This window comes from Bos mutus, chromosome 19 (assembly GCF_027580195.1).
Source record: "Bos mutus isolate GX-2022 chromosome 19, NWIPB_WYAK_1.1, whole genome shotgun sequence".
In the NCBI taxonomy this organism is placed as follows: domain Eukaryota; kingdom Metazoa; phylum Chordata; class Mammalia; order Artiodactyla; family Bovidae; genus Bos; species Bos mutus.
The window spans coordinates 7,149,858-7,175,016 of record NC_091635.1 but is presented as its reverse complement, the minus strand read 5'-3'; the positions used below and the strand labels follow the sequence as shown (position 1 = coordinate 7,175,016).

The window sequence follows — 25,159 nt, the reverse complement described above, 5'->3', positions numbered from 1 at the left end:
TAGGGAGAGCGAGGGGGTGGGTAGTCTTGTTCCTTCTTGATTTCTGTTCGGGTTCCAGGGAATTGGGGTTTCCATTGCAAAGGGCGCAACTGGATATTTCCTCCACGGTTCATCGTTGGGACCTGGCAAACATTTCCTGGCACTCGGGAGCAGCGAGTCCCAACAGAAGCGAGGTCGAATCCATTTTTTGAGCCAAACGCCAGCATTCCTTTGCGGTGAGTTCTGCAACCTCAAGGTAGAGCTTCCCTAGAGTGACCTCTAGTGGTGACCACGGGGAGTCGCCCAATTTTCCAGCCTATGGGAAAATCACCCTAGAAATGTTGGACTCCTTTGTGGCAACAGAAGCCTCTTGGTTCTTTCCCTCACTAACTGCCCTGTGGTTGATGATGACAAGTAGGGCTGACAACATGAGCAAGTCATTCCACTTGCTAATCAAAACCATGATGAATGCTTTCACATAGGGCTTCCCTGGTGGCTCAGTGGTAAAGAATCCGCCTGCAATGCAGGAGACGCAGGTTCGATCCCTGCGTGGGGAAGATCCCCTGGAGAAGGAAATGGCAACCCACTCCAGGATTCTTGCCTGGAAAATCTCATGGACAGAGGACCTTGGTGGGCTACAGTCCATGGCGTCTTAGAAGAGCTGGACATGACTGAGTGACTAAACAACAACTCTGTTTAAGTAAAACATGAAAACTCTGAATATGTTGAAATGTGCCCAACCTCCTGGCTGTGGCAGTAATTGTCTTGTGTTGGAATGAGACACTTGTCCACCTGCCAGGGGTGCAATCTGCCTGGTCACAGAGTGGCCGTGAACGTTTTCTCTCTGGAGGGACCTTAAGACTCTATAAGAAAAATAATGGTGATCATCTACAACATGTGTTGAGATCATCTGAGGGTCGGGAGTATAAGTGTGTCCACTCAGGAAAAAATAGCTGAGAGATAAGGCCTGATGTGTTTTTTATAACGACGGGAAGTGCATCCATATGAGATCGCTAAAATGCACACAGGGAAAACTAGATGTGTGTCTAAGAGTTTATGACTCAAACATTTTGCATCACTTTGATGACGCATTATCTTATTTTGTTTCATTTTCACCACAACTGTTTGGTGAGGTATTATTTTCCTCATTTTTAAAATATATTTTTATTTTTTGCCATGCCGTGTGGCGTGGAGGATCTTAGTCCCCCAATCAGGGATCGAATCGGCACTCCCTGCACTGCAAGAGCAGAGTCCCAGCCACTGGACCGCCAGGGAAGCCCCTATTTTCCCTATTTTTTTCCTCAAGGAGGAAATTGTTGCCAACAGGTGATCGCACCTATCGGAGAAAGACTGCTGGAAGCACCTCTCTCACCGTATAGTGATGAGTGAAAGTCACTGTTAAAGAGATGGGACTACCCAGACCACCTGACCGGCCTCCTGAGAAATCCGTATGCAGGTCAGGAAGCAACAGTTAGAACTGGACATGGAACAACAGACTGGTTCCAAATAGGAAAAGAAGTACGTCAAGGCTGTATATTGTCATCCTGCTTATTTAACTTCTATGCAGAGTACATCATGAGAAATGCTGGGCTGGAGGAAGCACAAGCTGGAATCAAGATTGCCCGGAGAAATATCAATAACCTCAGATATGCAGATGACACCACCCTTATGGCAGAAAGTGAAAGAGGAGAGTGAAGTTGGCTTAAAACTCAACATTCAGAAAACTAAGATCATGGCATCTGGTCCCATCACTCCGTGGCAAATAGATGAGGAAACAATGGAAACAGTGACAGACTTTATTTGGGGGGGACTCCAAAATCACTGTAGATGGTGACTGCAGCCATGAAATGAAAAGACGCTTGCTCCTTGGAAGAAAAGTTATGACCAACCTAGACAGCATATTAAAAAGCAGAGACATTACTTTGCTAACAAAGATCCATCTAGTCAAAACTATGGTTTTTCCAGTAGTCATGTATGGATGTGAGAGTTGGACTATAAAGAAAGTTGAGCGCCGAAGAATCAATGCTTTTGAACTGTGGTGTTGAAAAAGACTCTTGAGAGTCCCTTGGACTGAAAGGAGATCCAACCAGTTCATCCTAAAGGAAATCAGTCCTGGGTGTTCATTGGAAGGACTGATGTTGAAGCTGAAACTCCCATACTTTGGCCACCTGATGCGAAGAACTGACTCATTGGAAAAGACCCTGATGCTGGGAAGGATTGAAGGCAGGAGGAGAAGGGGATGACAGAGGACGAGATGGTTGGATGGCATCACCTGCTCGATGGACATGAGTTTGAGCAAGCTCTGGGAGCTGGTAATGGACGGGGAAGCCTGGCGTGCCGCGGTCCACGCAGTCACAAAGAATCAGACACAACTGAGCCACTGAACTGAACTGACTGATCAAGATAGTACTTTTTTTTTGCTGCACCACACAGCTTACAGAATCTTAGTTTTTCAATCAGGAGTGGAACCCTGGTCACGGCAGTGTAAGTGCCAAGTCCTAACCACTGGACTTCTAGGGATATTCAACATTTAAAAAAATTTTTATTGTGGTAACATATCCATAACACAAAATTTATCATTTTTAACCATTTAAAATGTACAGTTCAGTAGCATTAAGGACATTCATATCTTTGTGCAAACATCATCACCATCCATCTCCAGAACTTTCTTATCTTTTCAAACTGAACTCTGTCCCCTACAAACACACTCCCTTTCCCCCTTTCTTTCTTGCCTGGCTTAGACTGCAAGCCCTCCACTTTATCTGGTACCTTGCATGCACCCTCAACACCCAATACCCCTTTGGTGGTATTGGTCTGGCAAATCGCAATCTGGCAAAATCAGGCTCTTCACCTGCCCTGTGTCTGCAACCAGGCAGCTGAATGGAACTGGTTAAAACAGGCAACCAGGTGGAGTGGCCTCTTTTACGTTAACAATCGTAAATCTGAGTGCGATCTTAGCACCACCCGCAGTGTTTCCTAAATTCTCTTGAACCCCCACAGTCCAAAAGTTCAGTGTCATGCCTTCTAATCCAAACAAACCTCTTGCACTCGGGTAGTGACCTCACGCATCTAACTGAGAGAAGAGAAGCCATCAGTATAAAGGTTGCCTCTGCCCGCCTCCGCTGCCACCCACCGACCTGCATCTGTTTTCACTTACGAGGCTGCCTGTCCACAAAAATGGATGAATTGCAAGGACTTTGCTCCTCAATTCCCTTCTCTCTCCCTGTCCTAAAGTTTCCCTCTCTACCAGATAATTCCCTTCAGCACACATGCCCTAATAGGTCCCATATTTAAAATCCCTTTCTTGGCCATCCAAATCCCACTCAGTTTTTAAAAAATGTATTTTATTGAAGTATAAATGATTTACAATGTTCTGTTAATTTCTGCTATACAGCAAATTGATTAAATTATATGTATGTGTGTGTATATGTGTGTGTGTATATATGTATAGTCTTTCCAGGTGGCTCATGGGTAAAGAACCCTCCTACCAATGCAGGAGATGTAAGAGACACTTCCTGACCTTCCTGGGTCAGGAAGATCCCCTGGAGGAGGGCATGGCAACCCACTCTAGTATTCTTGCCTGGAGAATCCCATGGACAGAGAAGCCTGGTGGGCTACAGTCCATAAGATTGCAGAGTCAGACGCAACTGAAGCGACTTACATGCACGTGTATATGTATATATATGTACATTTGTACCACAGAGTCTTTTCCAATGAGTCAGCTGTTCGCATCAGGTGGCCAAAGAATTGGAGCCTCAGCTTTAACATCAGTCCTTGCACTGAATATATCATATGGTATATTGTATGCATGTACCACATCTTCTTTATCCATTCATCTGTCAATGGACATTTAGGCTGTTTCCATGCTTTGTCTATTGTAAATAGTGTTGCCATGAATAAAGGAATCCATGTGTCTTTTTGAATTATGGTTTTCTCTGGATATATAATCCCAAGAGTGGGCTTGCTGGATCATATGGCAACCCTATTTTTAGCTTTTTGAGGAACCTCCATACTGTTTTCCATAGTGGCCACACCAATTTACATTCCTACCAACAGGGTAGAAGGTTCCCCAAATTCTACTCTTTGCTCTGCTGCTGCTGCTGCTAAGTCACTTCAGTCGTGTCTGACTCTGTGCGACCCCATAGACGGCAGCCCACCAGGCTCCCCCGACCCTGGGATTCTCCAGGCAAGAACACTGGAGTGGGTTGCCATTTCCTTCTCCAATGCATGAAAGTGAAAAGTGAAAGTGAGGTCGCTCAGTCGTGTCCGACTCTTAGCAACCCCATGGACTGCAGCCTCCCAGGCTCCTCCGTCCATGGGATTTTCCAGGCAAGAGTACTGGAGTGGGGTGGCATTGCCTTCTCCTACTCTTTGCTCTGCTACATAGCAAAACTCTCACAGAGTTACCTGTAGTTGCTGCCTGCACTTCCTTACATCCCATCATCCCTCTTTCCCCCCAATTCTTTCTCTAATCTCCTCCCCCAGACTCTCACCCCACCAATTATTGAAAATGTTCTTGTCAATGTCACCCACAGTCTCCATCTCTCCAAATTCAATAGTTGAGTCTCCATCTTCACCTTGCCCATCCTCTACAGCAATATTGGACACAGCTGACTATCCCCTCCACATGGAAACCCTTAATTTCCCCATCCATAAAATGGGCATAGTCGTAATATCTACCATGTCTGGTTATTGTGGGGACTAAATCAAATAACGTACACAAGGGCTTAGACATTTCCTGGCCTCGAATTAGTGCTCAGCCCCTGCCAGCTAGTCTTTTTTTTTTTTAAGTTTACAATTTTTTAAAAATAAGTATTTCCTCATTTGGCTGTGTCAGGTCCTAGCTGCGACAATCTTAGCTGTGGCAGGGGGTGGTCTTTAGTTGCGGCATGTGGGATCCAGTTCCCTGACCAGGGAACGAACCCAGGCCCTCTGGACTGGGAGTACAGAGCCCCAGTCACTGGGCCACCAGGGAAGTCCCCCTGTCAGAATCTTAAATACAGTATTTTCACATTTCATGGGAGGATGAGTTCGTGTAATACTTGTCTGTTGTATGGATGCAGATTGTGGGTGACAATGACAAGAACGACAAGAACATTCTCTGTAGCTGGTGGGGTGCGAGTCTAGGGGAGGAGATTAGCAAAAGAAACGAGGCGGGAAAAGGGACAATGGGGTATAAGGAAGTGCAGGTAACTTGTCTAATCAAAACTTAGTTTGCAAAAATAAAAAAAGATTAAAAAGCAAAAAGACATCAGAGGCGCAAATAAATTTTTTGAAATGGGAAAAGTTAAGGGAGAAGAAGAGGAAGAGTCTCCTATGTTAGAATATTTATTTTTCAGATATATAATTAAAACCAACATCAGAGGAAGTTCTTAGTATTAAAATTGCTAATATGTCTTTCTCGCAGGTGTAGAAACAGTGGGGAAATTTCCACCCTTTGGATACATCACTTGCAATTTAGCTCAGGCCAAAGTGGAATTGACTTCCTGTCCTTAATGAACAGAATGTATTCTAATGAAAGAGTCAGGTGGAAACTGAAACAGAAGGGACAGAGAAGGGCCAGCCTCCTTGAATTTGACTCTGGTATCCAACCGAGAGCTCTGAGGATCAGAGTCCATTTGCTTATCTGGGCTTTTATTTTTAATTTGTTTACAATGTGGTGCTAAGAAGTGCTACCCGCCCAAGACCTTGACCACACCCATGGGCTTTACTGGCATTTCACAGCCTCAGGCAGCTTAAGACCCAGGGGAGAGCTCTGGGGGAAGAGTCCCAAGTTCTCTCCTGCCCATGGCAACTCACATCCTGATTCCTGTAATCTAGGCTACTGGGGTGGGAAAATCCCTGAATCTCCATGGCTCAATTACTCAGTAAGCATTGTTTCTCTCAAAGTCTGCTCCAAAGATGACCAGCCTAAGAATATACCTGCAGCTGCTTATTTAAAATGCATATTTCTGAGCCCTTCCCAGACCTAAGGAGTTGACTATCTCTGGGTCACTGGAACTTACATTTTAAACGTCTCCAAGCAATTCTCTTGTGTATTAAAATGTGAGCACTGCTAACGTTAGAGAAGAATTGTTGGCCCTTTTCTCAATTTTAGGGCTTCCCTGGTGGCTCAGACAGTAAGCAAACTGCCTGCAATGCAGGAAACCTGGGTTCGATCCCTGGGTGGGGAAGATCACCTGGAGAAGGGAATGGCAACCCGCTCCAGTCTTCTTGCCTGGAGAATTCCATGGACAGAGGAGCCTGGTGGGCTATAGTCCATGGGGTTGTAAAGAGTTAGATTCAGCTGAGCAACTAACACTTCGTCCATTTTAAAAACTTGCTATTTGATCTAGAGGCAGAATACAGGACTCAGCTCCAAAGAGGCAAGCAGGCAGCCAGGATATATAGGAGTTTTTTCAGCAAAGACCAGGTGTTTAGAACATCAGAAAGATTCCTGTTAATTAAAGAAAACCAGATATCTCCCATTAAGGAATTTAGCGCTTTTCTATGAATGGGAAGATGCAAGAGTCTGCGCTAACTGAAATCATTTCTTTGAAATGCACCTCAGCTCTCTGGGGTCAGTATCCTGCTTATCTCCTTCCTAAATGCCCTCAAGGTGCCCTGAAGTTGGAGGTGACTGCAGCCACTGAGGGTTTGGCAGCCCCTTTGTCTCCATCCTGAGTCCCTCAGGGCTCGCCCTTTGGCGCACTTTGTGCGGCTTTGATGGCTGCAATAGCCTTTGTTTACTGGTAAGGCAGACAATATTTTTCATCCACACAGACATCAGGAACTCTGGCCTAAAGGGGAAAAGGACAAGAATCAATAGATGGCTCATATATGGTCTTATGCAAAATAGGAATGATGGAGTTGCAAGGGCGCTATCAGAACCAACTGGAGGGACCAGAGCTTCATGGGAGGCTCCCTGGTGGAGGTGGCCCTGAGCTGAGATTAGGAAGACAGACAGGAGCCGGGTGATGGCAGGGAAGGCATGGAGAGGAGACATTCCAGCCCAAAGGAGCAGTATGCCAAAACCTTGGAGGTAAGAGAATTGTAGGGTCATTCAGGAAGCTGCAAGTCATCCAGAAGAGAAAAGATAGAAAAGTTGAAAGGGCTGAGGCCAGAGTTGTTGGCAGGGGCCAGCCAAGAGGGCCATTTGGGGCAAGCTAAGTACCTGTCCTGTGACCACCTGATTCAATTTGTATTTCAGAGAGTTAATTCTGGCTGCAGTGTAGATAGCGACTTGGGAGGGGTAGGATGATTGGTCAGTCCATCAGGGAGGATGGTAGTGTTTGGACCAGATAGGGTGATAGACATGAAGTCAGGAGACTGAGGAAGGGAAGGGACAGGACTTGGGGTCCCAGTGGTAGGCTCAACATCAGAGGCCACCCTCCAAGCCCAAGAAGAGTGTATGCAGCCTTGGCTCACAGCTGCTGTTGTTCGGTTGCTCAGTCATGTCCGACTCTCTGCAACCCCATGGACTGCAGCACGCCAGGCTTCCCTGTCCTTCACCATCTCCCGGAGCTTGCTCAGACTCATGTCCATTGAGTCGGTGATGCCATCCAACCATCTCATCCTCTGTTACCCCCTTCCCCTGCCTTCAATCTTTCCCAGCATCAGGGTCTTTTCTAATGAGTCAGCTCTTTCCATCAGGTGGTCAAAGTACAAAGTGCTGGAGCTTCAGCTTCAGCACCAGTCTTTCTAATGAACATTCAGGACTGATTTTCTTTAGGATTGACTGGTTTGATCTCCTTGCCGTCCAAGAGCCTTTTCAGTATGAAAAGGCTCACAACTAGAACAGAGGAAATTCTAAGATGAGAACTTCCAAGATCAATGGAGCATGTAGGAATAGAATTTCAATGACCCATTTTGGTTGTCACTGGTTGTTTCCATCTCTCCCACTAAGAGAAACTCATAAAAGTGGGCTCAGAGGAAGTGCCTGCAATGGGCTTCCAGGGTTCAGGCAGTGCCAGGGCAGTGTCCATTTATGACCGGCAGGGGGCAGCACGACAACTTACAGAAACCAAAATGAGAAATCGTTTCCGACGACTAAAAAAATAACCGCAAACCACCCCCCAACTGAAACGAGGGACGTTTTGGTGATTAATTTGTGCATTCCAAAGCGATTGATGTGGCTAATTTGTAATTAGCAAGTTTTGCTACAGTTTCAACAGCTTTTCACACCAGGGTATGCCTTGCACCTCTTGTTCCGATTTCTTTTTGTTATTAAACACATATTCTACCTATTACTGCCTCTAGTGTGGATTTTTCTGCCTCTGCGTGGAATGATCTTGGACAGCATTCTCTCAAATTTCTGAGTCTGTTGGCAGAGAGGGGTTTTTAATCGAAGAGACAGTGTAACAAATGTTGAAGTTTTGTTTTGTTTTTGTCATCTACAATTGCTTCATTTCAGCACAACTACTTAAATTATTTTAAAGTGTTCCCTTCCAAACCTGGTCCATAGGCATACATTTTTGCAAAGACATAATCGGAGTCTGTTTTATCATTTTTAAAAAGAAGCTCATATATATATGTTCTGTTCTGCTAAGTATCTAGTCTCTTCTGAGATCTCACCCACTTCCTGAACTTCAAATATCACATTGCCCAGAAAGGCAGCCACATGTTTATCTCCACTCAACCTCCGGTATTTATTCATCCATCCTTCCATCCATCCATTAATTCATTCCATGCACTGTGCTTCGGACTGGGAATACAAATGTGAGAAGAAGGTGTGGTCCTGTTTGGGAGCTTACAGAGCCTTTGGTGGTGGATGGGGAGGGTGGAGAAGTGAACAGACCATTATGCTGCAGTGAGATTGGTGATCCAGTGGGATTTTTGAGGAAGAAACCCTAAAACTGACTTGGGGGCCTGAAGAAAGGGGAGAAGACCAGCTGAGAAGAGGAAACTGCAAATGCAAAGATACAGACACTCAAAACATTGTGGCATCTTCCAGAAACCACAGTGGTTTAATATTGGTAGAGCGTATGTTGGCTGGAGACTGAGACAGTAAGGCTGGCAGGCAGGGACCAGATCCGTGAGGGTCTTGCACAGGTCTTAGGCCACTGTCTTGTAGATGATGAACAACTTAGTTCCAATGGGTTTGTCACTCTGCAGCTAGAGTGAGAATGTATTGTGAAGATGAAGAGATAACCAAGGTGTACCCAGTGCTTCAGAATCCCACAGAATCAAGCGGCAGGTGGGATCTTAGTTCCCTGACCAAGGATCGAACCTGCGCCCCCTGCAGTGGAAGCTCTGAGTTCTAACCATTGGACTACCAGGGAAGTCCCTCCAATCCCTAGGTTTTAGCAGTGCTGGAAAGTCCTGGTATTCCCTTCTCCAGACGCTTCACCCACGAGCCACACTCTTCTTCATCCCAAGTGTAAATGGCTTCCTGGAGTTCTTTCTTAATGTCTGGGCTTTGCACATGCTGTGCCCTCTCCTGGAGCAATCTTTTCCTCTCGGGCTAACCAGAGTCTGAGTTGAAACCTCCGGCCTCAGTCTTCCCTGGTCCTGGACTAGATCAGGTCCCCTGCTCTATGTCTCAAAGCTGCCCCTCCTGAGTGTTATATTCTCAGCAGTGTGTCTTTCCCTTCAGACTGTGAGCTCTGTGACAGATTATCTTGCTATCTCCAGAGCAGAGGCTCAGCTAACATTGTACACAGCAAGAATGAATGCATGGAGCTTTTGGACAATGTACTTGTTATTTCTACCTGCATATTTCTCAGAATGATGAACCCTACCCTTCCCAGGTAGGGTATCAGTATTTTTCTACCTGCCCCTTCCCAGGATATGCCCCCAAGTCAGCCCCATGACCCCCATCTGCTGCCCAGTCAGCTCCTCCTCTAACTTGCAGATTTCTCTGACCACTCAAAACAGAGGCAACTCTTCCCTCACTTCCTCCTCCCCTCTGCTCAGCAACTGAGTCCTTCCCTTTAATTTCTATTTTTTTTTTTTTTTCTGACACCATACTAGAACAGTTTCAAAGTAGGGGGAAAATATGGGTTTTACAACAAGACAGGTCTAGGTTCCAATCTCCGATCTACTATATTTGGGTTTCCTTGGGTGAGTTTCTAACCTCTTTAAGCCTCAAATTCCCAGTTTGTGAAATGGGGATGTTATACACAGTAGAAACACTGTGACTTTAGTACAAGTCAGGAGGTAAATAGATACCTCTTGTTGTTTCCGTGTCAGATATCTCCTGCTTAAAAACCTGAGAGGTTGTTACTTGTCAGATCAGATCAGATCAGTCGCTCAGTTGTGTCTGACTCTTTGCTACCCCATGAATTGCAGCACGCCAGGCCTCCCAGTCCATCACCAACTCCCGGAGTTCACTCAGACTCACGTCCATCGAGTCAGTGATGCCACCCAGCCATCTCATCCTCTGTCGTCCCCTTCTCCTCCTGCCCCCAATCCCTCCCAGCATCAGAGTCTTTTCCAATGAGTCAACTCTTCGCATGAGGTGGCCAGAGTATTGGAGTTTCAGCTTTAGCATCATTCCTTCCAAAGAAATCCCAGGGCTGATCTCCTTCAGAATGGACTGGTTGGATCTCCTTGCAGTCCAAGGGACTCTCAAGAGTCTTCTCCAACACCACAGTTCAAAGGCATCAATTCTTTGGCGCTCAGCCTTCTTCACAGTCCAACTCTCACATCCATACATGACCACAGGAAAAACCATAGCCTTGACTAGACAGACCTTTGTTGGCAAAGTAATGTCTCTGCTTTTGAATATGCTATCTAGGTTGGTCATAACTTTCCTTCCAAGGAGTAAGCGTCGTTTAATTTCATGGCTGCAGTCACCATCTGAAGTGATTTTGGAGCCCAGAAAAATAAAGTCTGACACTGTTTCCACTGTTTCCCCATCTATTTCCCATGAAGTGATGGGACCGGATGCCATGATCTTCGTTTTCTGAATGTTGAGCTTTAAGCCAACTTTTTCACTCTCCACTTTCACTTTCATCAAGAGGCTTTTGAGTTCCTCTTCACTTTCTGCCATAAGGCTGGTGTCATCTGCATAGTTGAGGTTATTGATATTTCTCCCGGCAATCTTGATTCCAGCTTGTGTTTCTTTCAGTCCAGCGTTTCTCACGATATACTCTGCATATAAGTTAAATACAGAGGGTGACAACATACAGCCTTGACGTACTCCTTTTCCTATTTGGAACCAGTCTGTTGTTTCATGTTCAGTTCTAACTGTTGCTTCCTGACCTACATACAAATTTCTCAAGAGGCAGATCAGGTGGTCTGGTATTCCCATCTCTTTCAGAATTTTCCACAGTTTATTGTGATCCACACAGTCAAAGGCTTTGACATAGTCAATAAAGCAGAAATACATGCTTTTCTGGAACTCTCTTGCTTTTTCATGATCCAGCAGATGTTGGCAATTTGATCTCTGGTTCCTCTTCCTTTTCTAAAACCAGATTGAACATCAGGAAGTTCACGGTTCACATATTGCTGAAGCCTGGCTTGAAGAATTTTAAGCATTACTTTACTAGCGTGTGAGATGAGTGCAATTGTGCGGTAGTTTGAGCATTCTTTGGCATTGCCTTTCTTTGGGATTGGAATGAAGCCTAAACTGTGCATCTTGGCCTTGCTTCTCATTACTCCTCCCCCTAAATCCTAAACTCTTGTCAATCTGAAATATTGGCTGATTTCATCACTCTTTCCTCCTTGCTTTCATGTTGCAGTTCAAACACCAAGTCCTCCCTGACTATCTGAGCATGAGGTAACTGGCTTCCTCCTCTCAGTCCGGTATGTAGTTCAGTGGCCCTCAGGACCAGCTGTTTTGTCTTGCAGACTAGGCAACTCTCTTCTAGAAGACAAACTGCTGAAAGCAGAGGCTTTGTCAGGTTCATCTATCACTCTGCACAGTGCCTGGCATGCAGCTGATGCTCAACAAGTACTGAGTGAAAGAACAATTCATTCTCGTCATTTCAGTGGGCTTGTTTTCTCTATAGGATCAGCCGTTTGGTTATTCTCACCTCTAGCTATTTTTTTGGCTTCCAGGAAGCACATTACCATTGGATGCTCTGTTCTCTCCTTTAACTGCAAGGAGCTTTTGGAACTGAAAAATAAGAGTTACTCCTCTAAGCCTCATCTTCTGCCACTCCCCGGTTATGAATTGAACTCCTCAGCATTGCAGGGAACATGACTCTCACGCCTCCGTTCCTTTGTACGTGCATGCTGTTCCCTTTGCCTGGAATGCCCTTACCCTGGCTTCTCTGGCGAACTCCTACACATCCTGCAAGACTCGGCTCCGTCATCACCTTCTCTGAGAAAGCTTTTCTGAGATGGGCAAAGTAGCAACCCCTCTCTCCCATCTTTTTAGCTTCCTCAGCGTTACTCCAAATAATTCTAACAGTATTTGCGGTATTATTTGTTTCTGTTTCTTTTTCTTCCACTCCTCTAGACCCTGAATTCCTTGAGGGCCAGGATTTCTGTTCATTGTTGTGCCTTCTATAGTTCGCACAGTGCTTAGCATGTATTAAGCACTTGATTCAATGGATGAACGAATAGGTTAATTCATCTCATACTGCAGAGTTTGATGTGAAGTGAAAGTCGCTCAGTCGTGTCCGAATCTTTGTGACCCCATGGACTGTAGTCCATGGAATTCTCCAGGCCAGAATACTAGAATGAGTAGCTTTTTCCCTTCCCCAGGAGATCTTCCCAACCCAGGGATCGAACCCTGGTCTCCTGCATCGCGGGCGGAGTCTTTACCAGCTGAGCCACCAGCGAAACCCAAGCATACTGGAGAATTTGTTTGGACCAAATTCTCAAATATCTCAAGACCTGGTCCTCTATTTGGAGTTCTTCACGCTGGAGATTCCTTCCTCCTCACCTCCCCCGCCCTCCCCCCATACCCCAGCCAAATTGCCTCGGTTTGGTGGAAGGGGAAAAGAAGCGATCAGGACGTGGAGGACAGTCATTTCTCCGAGTGAGCGCTAATTTACCCGCTCTGGCACCGAAAGGGTTACAAAGACCGCGGCGGGTGGAGCCCGGCCGGTGCCACCTGCTGAGGGGCGGCCCGGCGCCTGCGCCCTGGCCCGTCCCCGTCTACCTGCGGGGGCCTGGCGGGGGTGGGGCGCTTGCGCTCTGGGTCTTTTCCGCCGGGGGAAGTCTCGCGGGGGTGGGGCGGGGCGGGGCCGCGCGCGCAAGTTCTCGCGGGACCCCGACGAGGAGCGGAAGCTAGGCGGCTGTGCTGCTTCAGCGACCGGGCGGCGGCGGCGGCGGCGGCGGCGGCGACGACGGCGACGGGCAGGACTGTGGCGGTGACGGCGGCGGGGACAGGCGCTGCCCTCTGGGAGCCGCAGCGGGGTCGGCAGCCGCTCGCACCGCTGCGGAGGGGCCGGCCGGGCCAGAAGCCGAGCAGCTGCGCCACGGTGAGCGCGGCCGGTGGCGGCGCCGCTGCCCCGGTGCCCCTTCCTCCCCGCTTCGGTAGCGGGAGTTGGCCCGGGGTCGGGGGGGGTGGCCCGGGCCTGGCGAACCGGGGGCTGCCGGGCCTGGAGGTCGGGAGAGCGGAACCCCCGGGCTCGGAGCTCCACGTTTCCCCTTTTGGGGCGCTTCCTTCCTGGGCACCGTTCCTCCCCTGACCCTGGACAGAGCCCCAGACCGCGGCGCAGGAGGACGGGGTGGGTGGGTTCCTAATTGAATTTCACGCCTTTTCCGTGAGGCTTTTGCGCCGCAGGGGCCCGGGGAGAAGAAGCCCCAGAGCACCGGGCGCTCATTCCGTGAGTCAGTCTGACTCGGCACCGGGAGGCTGGGGGTTCGCGGTGGTTGCGAATGTGGTAATGGATGCTTCTTCAACCTGCTCGGCCACCACGTCACCATCTCCGGGTGTTTGGGGGCCGAATTTTGGGAGAAAACCCACCACTCCTATTAAATCCTGTGAGCGAGGACGTTTGCTATCGGAGCCAGTCGAAATGGCTTTGTTTCTGTCGCGTTTTGTTTTTTTTTTTGCGGGGGACTACTCTTTGGAAAAAAACGTTTGTCAAGAAAAATAAGCAGCAGTTGACTGGAATGCTTCGAGGGGAGAGGGGAGGGAATCCCTGGTGTTCTTCATTTTGCAGCGCTCTCCGTGTATCTGATGGTAAGCCCTGTGAGTTACAGCTTATTTAGGGAGTTAAGTCTAGGTTGGCTTCAGGTACAGTAACAGTATAATTTGCAGGGGAGCCCAGGTGCCCTCGAAGTCTGTCTTTGGGTACTGTTGATTCTCGGAAAAAGCGGGAAAGACTTGTGAGAGAAATTAGCGTTAGTCTTGGCTTTCTAGTGCCTCTTTCGCTTCCCTGCTCCCCAGTTGTTTCGTTCTGTTTCTCTCTTTCCACTGCGGACACTAAATGCTTACTCGTATAATGCAAGTCACTTGCCCCCTCCCCCCCGTTTTTTTCTTATCTACTTCCCTTTCCTCCTCATTGTCCCCTCTCTGGTACAGTTTTTTGAGGTTTCGGCTCTTTGGCATAATTTGTTTTCTCCCTCATTTAAAGATCCCGTTTCTCTCCCGGGAAGATGCCCTCTTTCTTGCTTTATCCTTTACTTTTGAGCGTTCACTGTGTTCCTTCAGCCAGCCAGAAGGGTTGCTAGAGAGCCGTGCGAGACTTAAGTTCTCCCGCCTGGGAACTGGGAGGCTCAAAGGATTGAATTCAGCCACAAGTAATCAATACTGCCACTAGGTCATAAGTGTAGCTTGCTTGTGGTTTTGTGTTTTATTTGTTTTCTTCGTGTTTAGATCACGGTTTTCTGCCTGCTCACGCTTCTCTTTTTATGTCTCTCTTAAAAGGAGATTGGGTCACTTTGGAGCTTATATTGGCTTTTAGTGGGGGTGATGAATGTTCAAAACGAAAACCAATGATAGCCCTGTACTACAGTAGAATTAAGATAGCCTGATACATTTAAGGAAATAAAACTTATTTAGATCATTGATGAATTAATTAAAAGCTTGTTGGTGGTAATAGTACTAATTTGTTCCTTACCAGCCTTCTGAGATCAGGTGTCTTTTCCTGCATCTGTTGTAATCAGCCTTCTTTGTTATTGTTGGGTTTTTTTTTTTTTTTTTTTGCAGAAAGAAATAACTTTGTTTTGTTACTCCTTCCTTTGTTAAGAATTTTCTGAATCCCCAAATTAAAAAAGGTTAATTCTTGTAATCAACTTTCTTTGATACTAAAAGCAGGCACTGAAATGCTTGAGGCAGTTTACTTACTCAGCCAGTGTATACAGATTTGGGAGACTGCTAGGTTTTAAATACTACTAGTCAGTGGGACGACAGAGGATGAGATGGCTGGATGGCATCACTGACTCCATGGACATGAGTCTGGGTGAACTCCGGGAGTTGGTGATGGACAGGGAGGCCTGGCGTGCTGAGATTCATGGGGTCGCAAAGAGTCGGACACGACTGAGCGACTGATCTGATGTGATCTGAGTCAGTGGTACTTAGAGATTTTTCTCCGTGATTGCTGTTACTGTGTTGCATGTCGTACAGCAACAGCTCTAGTTGTTACTTAGAACAGAAGAGTAGTAGATTTTGGAGAAATGATGTAATAAGAAGTAGAGATCCATCCTGAGAGAAACTAATAGTTACTTGCTTAATTCAGAAGAACTTTCTGGCAGTCTTGAATCCCACTGAGAGCCTTTGGTTCTATTTGTCAAAGCTGGCTTTTCCCAGTTGTGCCAAGTGAGTGTGTTTTCACTCTGTGCCAAGACATGGCAGTGCATGGTCTGAGATGCAGAGCTTGAAATCTGGTCCAGGAGCCCTTACAGGACAGCCTTGTTTCGTTTTGTTTTAATTTAGCATGCATAAGAGTTACCTGTGGGGCTTCCCTTGTGGTCCAGTGGTTAAGACTCTGAACTTCTGCTGCAGGGGGGCGAGGGTTCCATCCCTGGTCGGGGAACTAAGATCTCATGTGGCGTGGCGAGGCCAAAACAAAAAACATTACCTGTGAATCTTGTTTAAAGTTAGGTTCCGGGGCTAAGGTCACACTACACTGCAGAACTCCAGAAGGTGCCTCTCAGTGAAGCAGTCCCTGAATGGGCTGATTTTGATGTAACTGGTCCAAGGGCCAGAATTGCTGTTACAGGATGCATCTGTAAATTTGTGAGACTGCAACGTGACTTTAAATTACTGAACTTAAAATTATACTTTCTGTACAGAGTAAACAATTAAAAGCCTAACAGAATAAGTGACTATAGATGTGATCAGTTTTACATGTGGGAATATTTGTGCATTGTTAGGACTTGGATTTGGGGTTTCCCTGGTGGCTCAGCTGGTAAAGAATCTGCCTGCAATGCAGGAGGCCCCGGTTCGATTCCTGGATTGGGAGGATCCTCTGGAGAAGGGATAGGCTACCCACTCCTGTATTCTTGGGATTCCCTGCTAGTTCAGCTGGTAAAGAATCCACCTGCAATGCAGGAGATCCCTGTTTGATTCCTGGGTGGGGACAATCCCCTGGAGAAGGGAAAGGCTACCCACTCCAGTATTCTGGCCTGGAACATTCCATGGACTATAGTCCATGGGCTCTCAAAGAGTCAGACATGACTGAGTGACTTTCACTTTCAGGACTTGGATTTGGAGCTGTTGAAGTTTATATTTACTGGTCAATGTGCTTAATTGCATCTGACTTTTTTGTGACACCATAGACTGTAGCCCACCAGGCTCCTCTGTCAGTGGGATTTCCCAGGCAAGAATACTGGAGTGGGTTGCCATTTCCTCCTCCAGGGGATTTTCCCGACTGAGGGATCGAACTCACATCTCCTGCATTGCGTCTCCTGTGTTGTAGGCCGATTCTTTACCACTGAGCCACCAGGGTAACCTATATTTAATGGGATTGTTAATTTGCCTACCAGAGCATTCTACTGAGTCTGTGTGTAGATGGAACTCTAGATTTACTGAGAGCACGTGGACTGATATTGAAGAGGGACCAGTGATGCTGGTTAATACCTCTTAGCGCTTTACAGCAGGGACTCAGCCTTTACAGGCTTTTTAATTAGCAAAATGACTTTATAAGGTGTAGGTGCTGTGATTTTCCTCATTTTCCAGCTGAGGGACACTAGGAATTAGAGAACGTGAGTTATTTCTCCAGTGTTGCCCACCCAGTTAATAAGTGGTAAAGTGATAGCTGAATCCCGGTCTAACTCCAGAGCATCAGTGAGGTTTTGGGTTTTCTTTCTAACTGTAATAGCAATACGTGCTTATGGTGAAAACAGTGAAAGTGCAGTTGAGGCCTGTGGTCCAGCAAGTAGAAATATTCTGTCTCACAAAAATATGTCTTACTTCCAGAGATAATCATTGTCAACCTTTCAAATTGTTTAATAACACACTGATACATATTGTTTTATAGAAATGGAATAACTAATTTTTCTGCAGTTCTTTAAAGACTTGAGCATATGTCTTGGTGCTTATATAGAAAGGTATTTCTTAGCTTCATGGATATTGATCGGGGATAGATGTATTTTGCACATGGTATTTGTGTCACTGTTTTAGTGAGATAAATCTGGAATGTGATATTGCTTGTCCAAGGATGAATAGGTGTCTTAAAATTATCAATAGATGCTATAAAATTACTCTCAGAAAAGATTGAATTGATTAATTCCCTGCTAGAGTGTGGACTGTAATGGTTTTAATGATTTTAATACAGTTCCAAGCATATTGTTAGATATATATTAATTCTTCAAAATGTTAAATTAATAAACATTGGATAAAGAGTCTGAGAATAGTATTGCAGAGACTGGATAAATCTTTAAAAATTTGACAATTAGTAGGCGAAAGAAATCTCATTGTTTAATTTGCTGGGTTTTTTTGGGGTGGGTGGGGTGTTTTTTGTTTGTTTTGGCTTCGCTATGCAGCTTGGGAGATATCAGTTCCCTGACCAGGGTTTGAACCTGGGCCATGGCTATGAAGGCCCTAATTTGCCATTTTTAATAGTGAAGATAAACATCTGCTAAGTAGATGTCCATTTTAAGTAGAGTCCATTTTAACTTATTTTTGAGTGACTTAATGTCAGTCTCTATGGAGATGTCAGCTCCGGGAGTTGGTGATGGACAGGGAAACCTGGCGTGCTGCAGTCCATGGGGTCGCAAAGAGTCAGATATGACTGAGCGACTGAGCTGAATGTCAGTCTCTATCCAATGCGCTTCATGTATGTATGTTATCTGATTTAATGCCTTGTGAATCAGTAAGTGATACTATCCCCATTTTTACAGAAGAGCGAACTGAGGCTTGTTTAAAAGGCTTGTTCAAAATTACGGCTGATATGCATCAGGGTCAGTACTTGAACCCGGGTCAGCCTGCTGTTACAAACCATGCAGGCTTAACACTAAGCTATGTTGGTCTAGTGTCCTGTATTTTATTTTCTGTGAATCTTGGGAAGGAGAGAGTTGCATAGAGAAAATAAAATCCTATGAATACCTTTGTGTGCCTGTGTGTGCTCAGTCATGTCTGACTTTTTGCAACCTGAGGGACTGTAGCTTGCCTGGCTCCTCTGTCCTTGAGTTTTCCCAGGTAAGAATACTGGAATGGATTGCCGTCTTCTCCAGGGGATCTTCCTGACCTAGGGATCGAACCCAAGTCTCTTGCATCAGCAGGTAGATTCTTTACCGCTGTACCACTTGGGAAGCCCACAAATACCTTTAGGAGACTGCCTTTTAGGATGCGGTGCAAATGAACAACTCGAGCTGCACTCGCCGTTTTAACGTTGCCTGAGATTGGCTGCAGGGTGTGGGCTGGTCACAGTTCAGACACGCTCTGGTCAGGCTTCGGGTTAGTGTACTCCCAGTCCATTTTCCTGGGGAATCAACAGCAGCATCCACTCTTAAAATCGTTATACATTGTGTGTACTTTTAGATTTCTTTCTTTTTAAGCAATTAGTGTGGCGTACGTGATAGAATGTTTCTGTCTTTAGTGAAACACACCCTTTTGAATTTCTCTAGCCGGGGTTCTTTTCTGTGGCTAGCCTAACAAGCTGACCTCCTCGCATTTCCTCTGTGAGACACTAATTTTTATTTGGCACAGCCACCAGAGCTACTGATTAGTTTCATTTCTGTTCAACTGTATCTTACAAAGCAGTTGTTGCTTGAAACACAGTTTTCTTGAGTGTTAATCTGTTTAAGCTTTCTCTAGAAAACCTAAGGTAGAAAGTTGAGTAACAGGAAAGCAAATGTTGAAAACCGTCTTGATTTCTAGGGTCTGGCTGTTTGGTCACACTGCAGTTGTCTGGAATCCTGAATGACGAAGTTTATGCCCCGTGACACATAGTACCTTTAGAGCCACAGTGCTTTGGGTTTCTGTCTGATTTCTGTTTTTCAAAAATTAAACTCTTTAATTTTTTTTGACCTGCGTAATTATCCTTCAGCTTCTCATCATTGGTACCTAGTCCCAATAATCAGACCTGGAGACCAATAAAAATAAAGGGTCAGGTCAGGGTATGGAAAATGTTGATAGGCATGTAGCAGAGATTTTTTTGGAGAAGCTGTAAAAAAAATTTTTTTTTAATATGTATACATTGGAAAGTAGGCAGAAAGAGGAGAAAGTTGTTAATGCCGGAAAAACTGAAAGATTATACCAGAAAGGAAGACTGGTTATCATACGTTATTTATTTATTTATTTATTTTTCCATACGTTATTTAAATTACTAGTGAACAATATTTCCTAATGTAATAGTATGAAAAAGCGTTAGTTTCTCAGTCATGTCTGACTCTTTGCCACCCTGTGGGCTGTAGCCTGCCAGGCTCCTCTGTCCATGGGATTCTCCAGGCAGGAATACTGGAGTAGGTTGCCAACTGGTTAAACCAGAATGTGTGGCATTATAGGGATGGGCTGTTTTCACTCAGTCGTGTCTGAATCTTTGCGACCCCATGGACTGAAGCCCACCAGGCTTCTCTGTCTGTGGGATTCTCTAGGCAAGAACTATTGGAGTGGGTTGCCATTTCCTACTCGAGGGGATCCTCCTGACCCAGGGATGGAACTCACGTCTCCTGCTCAGCACAAATTCTTTACCACTGAACCACCTGGGAAGCCATAGGGATGGGGCAAGGTGAAGTTGGCAGGGGTGAAACAGCTGCGTCCTTGTCTTTTAGGTGACAGGTGACGGCTGGAATAAACTAAGAAACAGCAGCAGAAGCATATTATTTAGAAATATTGTTAGTAAACTTAGAGAAACTATAACCAAAATTGAGAGTGATTGCTTGTGGGTGTTGGGTAGGGAACTGTTCTTTTTAATAAGCCTTTTATTTACCCTGACTTTAAAAATTACATATATGGATTCATGTCATTAAAAAGTAACTATGGTGAGTGTAAGTAAAGGGTATTTAAGGACACACAAATACTCTGAGATTGGTGTTCGTTTTTTTATATATATATTTGTTAGGACTCTTTCTTTGCTTTCCTCTCTTAGGGCCAGCACAGCATAATATATCCTAGGTATGGCCTGACTGAATAAACATGGGTTTAGTTTATTAGTTTACCTGCCGTGGAATGTTTGGCCTTCAGAATTCGACTGAAGGACTTTTGTTGCCTGGTGAGTCTTTCCTCCTTGGTAACACTCATTTCCCTGTAATCTTAATATTCCCAGCTGGTTTACGCCTCAGTCTTTTTGCAGCTATGCTTGATTAATGCCCCAATTGTTAACTTTAGAACAAAAGAATGATAATCACTCGTGCCCCTCAAATGAGTCCTCTGCTAGATGGTAATTATCCACCAAAGGGTGTCACTATAAATAATCTGTCCTCATTCTGCCAGGGTCATTGTTGTTTCTGCTTTTGTTTAGCCTGTATGAAAATAGTGGCTGGCCAGACAAGAATGGGGCTTCATTTTCCTTTACTTGTGCAAAGGCCAAGGCTGTGTTTCAAGTTCAGGGCTCCAAACTCTTCACTCCTCTGCAGTGATTGTACTGCCCAGGTTCCTTCCCAATCACCTGGTACATGACCCAAGGGTTATTACAGAGTCTTTGCCTGCAAGATGCTGTTTGGATCAGTTTAGTACTCCTCTGGCTCTGAGAAAAGCAGCTGTTCTTAGGGTAACTGTGAGAGGCTTCTGTTTGGCCCTTTGGCACCATTTCCTAGGCAAGATATCTGGCAGCTCAGATTCTGAAAAAGGGATTGCTTTCAAGTGTAGATCAGGACTTAACTGTGCTCCTTAGGCTAGTTAGGAATGAGTCCGAGGCTGCTTCTGGAATGCTGAGCCTTGGACGGCTGTTTCAAGGGCTGTTGGCGCCCCTGAAGTCTTGGGGGTCTTGGAAGGGGAGCCCTTTGCAGGAGTCCGTCTCCGCCCACCAGAGATTCTGAGCTCCATCTCCTTTCTCTGGTCACCTGAGCTTGCCCATCACGGATCGCGAGTGGAGAGCAGCCAACTGAATAAAAAAGTAGTTCGCAGGGTCATGCTCCCACTTTCTAGGGGAGACGGTTTAGTTTCAGAAAACAGTTAAAGCAGCCAGGGACCAAACCCACGTTGCTGCCTTTTGACTATGGAGAAGGGGACCCAGCTTTTTCAAAAAACCAGATCGGTTGGTAGGAGAAAGGAGGGAAGGGGCCTGTATCACTGAGAAGAGTAGGGGGCCATCCCCTGGAGCAGGCCTTTCTTCCGGTGGACTGCATTTCGTGCCGGGAGAGCAGCGTGAAGGTCTAGGGAGGAAAGGCGGAGACCACCGGGACTCCAGCCGGTTCCTGCACGCCGAGCACACCCAGCGGGAGGGAAGAGGAAGTGTGATCGGGAAAGGCCCGAGCCGCCGCCGCCATTGGCCGGCAGGCCTGTCAGTCGCCTGGGGGCTGAGGCTGAAAAGAGGAAGAAGGAGCTCGGGGCTCCTGCCTGGAAGGGAGGGCGGAGGGCTGAGCCCGACCGAGCCAGGGGGCGTGGGGGCTGGGACGGCAGGCCGACGGGCAGGGCGGGGCTGCCTTCGATCGGGCCACTTCTCTCAATCTGCGCTCTTCTGATTCAGGGTGGCATTGTGTGTCCCGGCGTGCGGGAGCCAGTCCCCGAAGAGAGGCGAGGCTGAGCCCAGAGTGCTGGGTCGCTTCAGCAGGGAAGACTCCCTTCCCCCCTGCTCCAGGCTGCTGAGCCCTGAGCCCCGCTCAGAATGGAAGCCATCGCCAAATATGACTTCAAAGCCACCGCAGACGACGAGCTGAGCTTCAAAAGAGGGGACATCCTCAAGGTAAGTACTGATGCTCAGCAGGCGGTGAGACAGCCTCTCCCTGTGCTCACCTGCCTTCTTTTGCCCTGATAACACACAAAGAAGCTGTGCTTGTCCTTGTTTCATTGCCCACTTTAACATTTACCATCCTGGGTGATTTGGAAAGCTAGATACCTGGTGGAATATCAAATATAACTTCAGGTGGCTGGGGTGATGTACGGTCTTTAACTGCCTTTGTGTGAATGCTTAAGTATTCATATTTGCTTGTTGAAATTGGTAGTTCATGTAGAGTTGTTTTTTTTTTTTTAAAGAAGGATTTGTGAATAGCACTCAATTAGTCTTATTTTTGGAGAAGGAAATGGCAACCCACTCCAGTATTCTTGCCTGGAGAATCCCAGGGACAGGGAAGCCTGGTGGGCAGCCATCTGTGGGGTCACACAGAGTCAGACACGACTGAAGCGACTTAACAGCAACAGTCTTATTTTACATAGTCAAAAGATTTTTGCATTCTGGAATGTGATTCTAGTAGGTTAGAAATTAATTTACCCTGGTTTAGAGAGGTGGTTAGAAGTACATGGCAAAACTTATTCAAGAATCTCAGTGTATTCTTATTCTTTGTGAAACAGCTAATGGAGTTCTAAATAACAAGGTTCAACTTGCTATTGTACAACAGATTTTGATTTTCTTGAAAGAAACTTGAGCAGTTACCCCATATTAGGACACTTTGTTGCACGAAAGAAACCTGCTGACAGTTTAAAAATAAGCTTCTTTACAGTTTGCAGCTCATTTTGAGCCCCACTATTTACATGAGATTCGCCTTCCACTTGGCAAGTGTTAATTAGGGTAGCATGATGGCAGCAGCTTGCCCTTTTGGATACGCAGTTCATTTTTACACGGGTGGGTGTTATCGAATAGTGCATCAACCCTGGGAAAAACCTAAAGTTTAATGTTTGAGTCTTCACTGTGTCTCCAGTTTTGACTTTTTTCCACTGAACCTCAGTCAGATGGTTGGAATTTGCCAACCAGTTGTTTATTACTCTTAATGAAATTATTAGCATTTTATAAAGAAGAAAGTGGTAATACAGAAGTATGATTCTTTATCAGAGGGCTTGTGGCTTGTTTCTGAGTTTTGTGGGCCTGAGGAGAGTCATTCTTCCGCTCTGGCTACCGGAGGCGCAGAGTCCTGCTCCGAAGCTACCTACACGGTGGCTTCCCTCATGTTAGAAATGCAGGCTGTGCTTCATAGAAGGCGATTGAAGAGCCCTGTAAGAAGCAGACTGCGTGTGTTCTTTTCAGCTGTTTTTGTGATGCCAAGCTTTTTGACAGTATTCTCAAAGTAAGCATGAAATTGTCAGAAAGCAGACAAAACCAGCTGAGTGAAATACTATACGTCGTCTGTTTCTTTAGGTAGAAATCACCAGACTTAGACCCTAAATTATTCTGTCGTTGATTTCCAGAGGAGATTGATGTTTTCCTAGGTGATTACTATTTTCAGCAGATAACCTTCTCCTGATAGCATAATAAGATTGGCTCTTCAAAGAGGAAGAAAAAAAGACAAGTAGCCACGTTTGTCACTTGTACAAAAATGCTTTGGGGGTCAAGCTTCGGGGTTTTGTTTGTGTGTTTACTTAAATACAAATTAGAGTTTTTTGTTAAGCTTACCCTAGAAACTTGCACCTAGAAGTTCATATTTTTTCTGTAAGTCTGTCCAGCTGCACGTTTAGCACTGAAGCAACAGATCAAAACAAAACTGTGAGCTTGAGTCTGTTTTAGAGAATTTTTAAGTGAGAACGTTCCCTGTTGGTACTACCACTGAAGTTAGTCTTGATCACGAGCATTTTGTAAGTTCTCTACCTTAAATCGGTAAACTTCTTGTTGTTTAGTCACTAAAGTTGTGTCTGACTCTTTGCGACCCCATGGACTGCAGCACACCAGGCTTCCTTGTCTTCAGTATTTCCTGGAATTTGCTCAAACTCATGTCCATTGAGTAGGTGATGCCATCTAACCATATCGTCCTCTGTTGCCTCCTTCTCTTGCCTTCAATCTTTCCCAGGATCAGGGTCTTTTCCAGTCAGTCAGCTCTTCACATCAGGTGGCCAAAGGATTGCAGCTTCTGCAGCAGTCCTTCCAGTGCATATTCAGGGTCGATTTCCTTTAGGATTGATTGGTTTGCTCTCCTTGCTGTCCAGTGATTCTTGTTCAAACTTCTTGAACAAGTGTAATATCCTTTCCCATCCCACAATGAGGATGATAATGTAATTTTTTTATGAATTTTTATGATGGAGGAGAAAGTGAATCAGAATGCTCGCATTTACTTTCAGAGTGTCTGGGGAAAGAGAAAATACATATGTTTGGTTCTTTCCAGTTTGGCAGATAACTGGCATATGAAGTCATACTGCCATTATTGCTTTTGAATGGTAGCCGTTAGCTGTTTGTTAGTAATCTTGTGGCTTTACTCCAAAAAAAAGAGTGACGGTACAGTAGTTGCCCTTTGTCTCATAATCTGTGAGACAGCTGAGTGAAGAGGAGGGACACTGCTTTGTCTTAAATGCTATTACTTAAAAAATAATTTTGTTTTCTTTTGATTATTCAAGGAGTAACTGGCTTCATTTGCATGGCTGTGATTTGTTTTGCTAACTCTTTAGGCTGTTGGTTGTGAGCCAAGTTATGGTTAGAAGTGGCTGGAAAGCATTGACCAGATTCCCTCGATTGAAATAAGCATGTATTTTCTCTTTGTTGATAAGAGGGACACATACACATGGGCATTGAATACATTTTATTTGAAGATAATGAAATAGAAAGGGGCTCAGCCCTCTGCCTCTGGCTAGAGTTCCTGGTTAACTTTTGGTGGGTGTTGATGCCTGTCCTCCAGCACACCACTTCCTTAATTTCTGTTTATGTATCAATTTGTACTGCCTTGAGAAAAGAGAACAAGTTAAAACAGCTTTTTGGAAGCCTTAAGTAAGGCTTCAATATATCTGCCTTTGTTAATTTCCCTCTTAAAAAAAGCTTACGTTTTTCTTGAGGAGGGCCAGGGAGGGCACTGGGACATAGGGAATGGAAGAAACTGCTCTACTTCTGCAGTTCAGGCC

The 25,159-nt window shown here is 45.6% G+C and overlaps 1 protein-coding gene across 1 annotated transcript in view; it reads left to right on the top strand.

The window, feature by feature from the left end:
- The first annotated feature begins 13,124 nt into the window (after positions 1 to 13,124).
- Positions 13,125 to 25,159, top strand: part of GRB2 (growth factor receptor bound protein 2) — a 67,524-nt gene continuing 55,489 nt past the window's right edge. The window contains exons 1-2 of the mRNA XM_070389063.1: positions 13,125 to 13,334; positions 21,873 to 22,088. Coding sequence (XP_070245164.1) covers positions 22,011 to 22,088 — 78 coding nt within the window. The 5' untranslated portion in view covers positions 13,125 to 13,334; positions 21,873 to 22,010. The remainder of the gene's footprint in view (positions 13,335 to 21,872; positions 22,089 to 25,159) is intronic.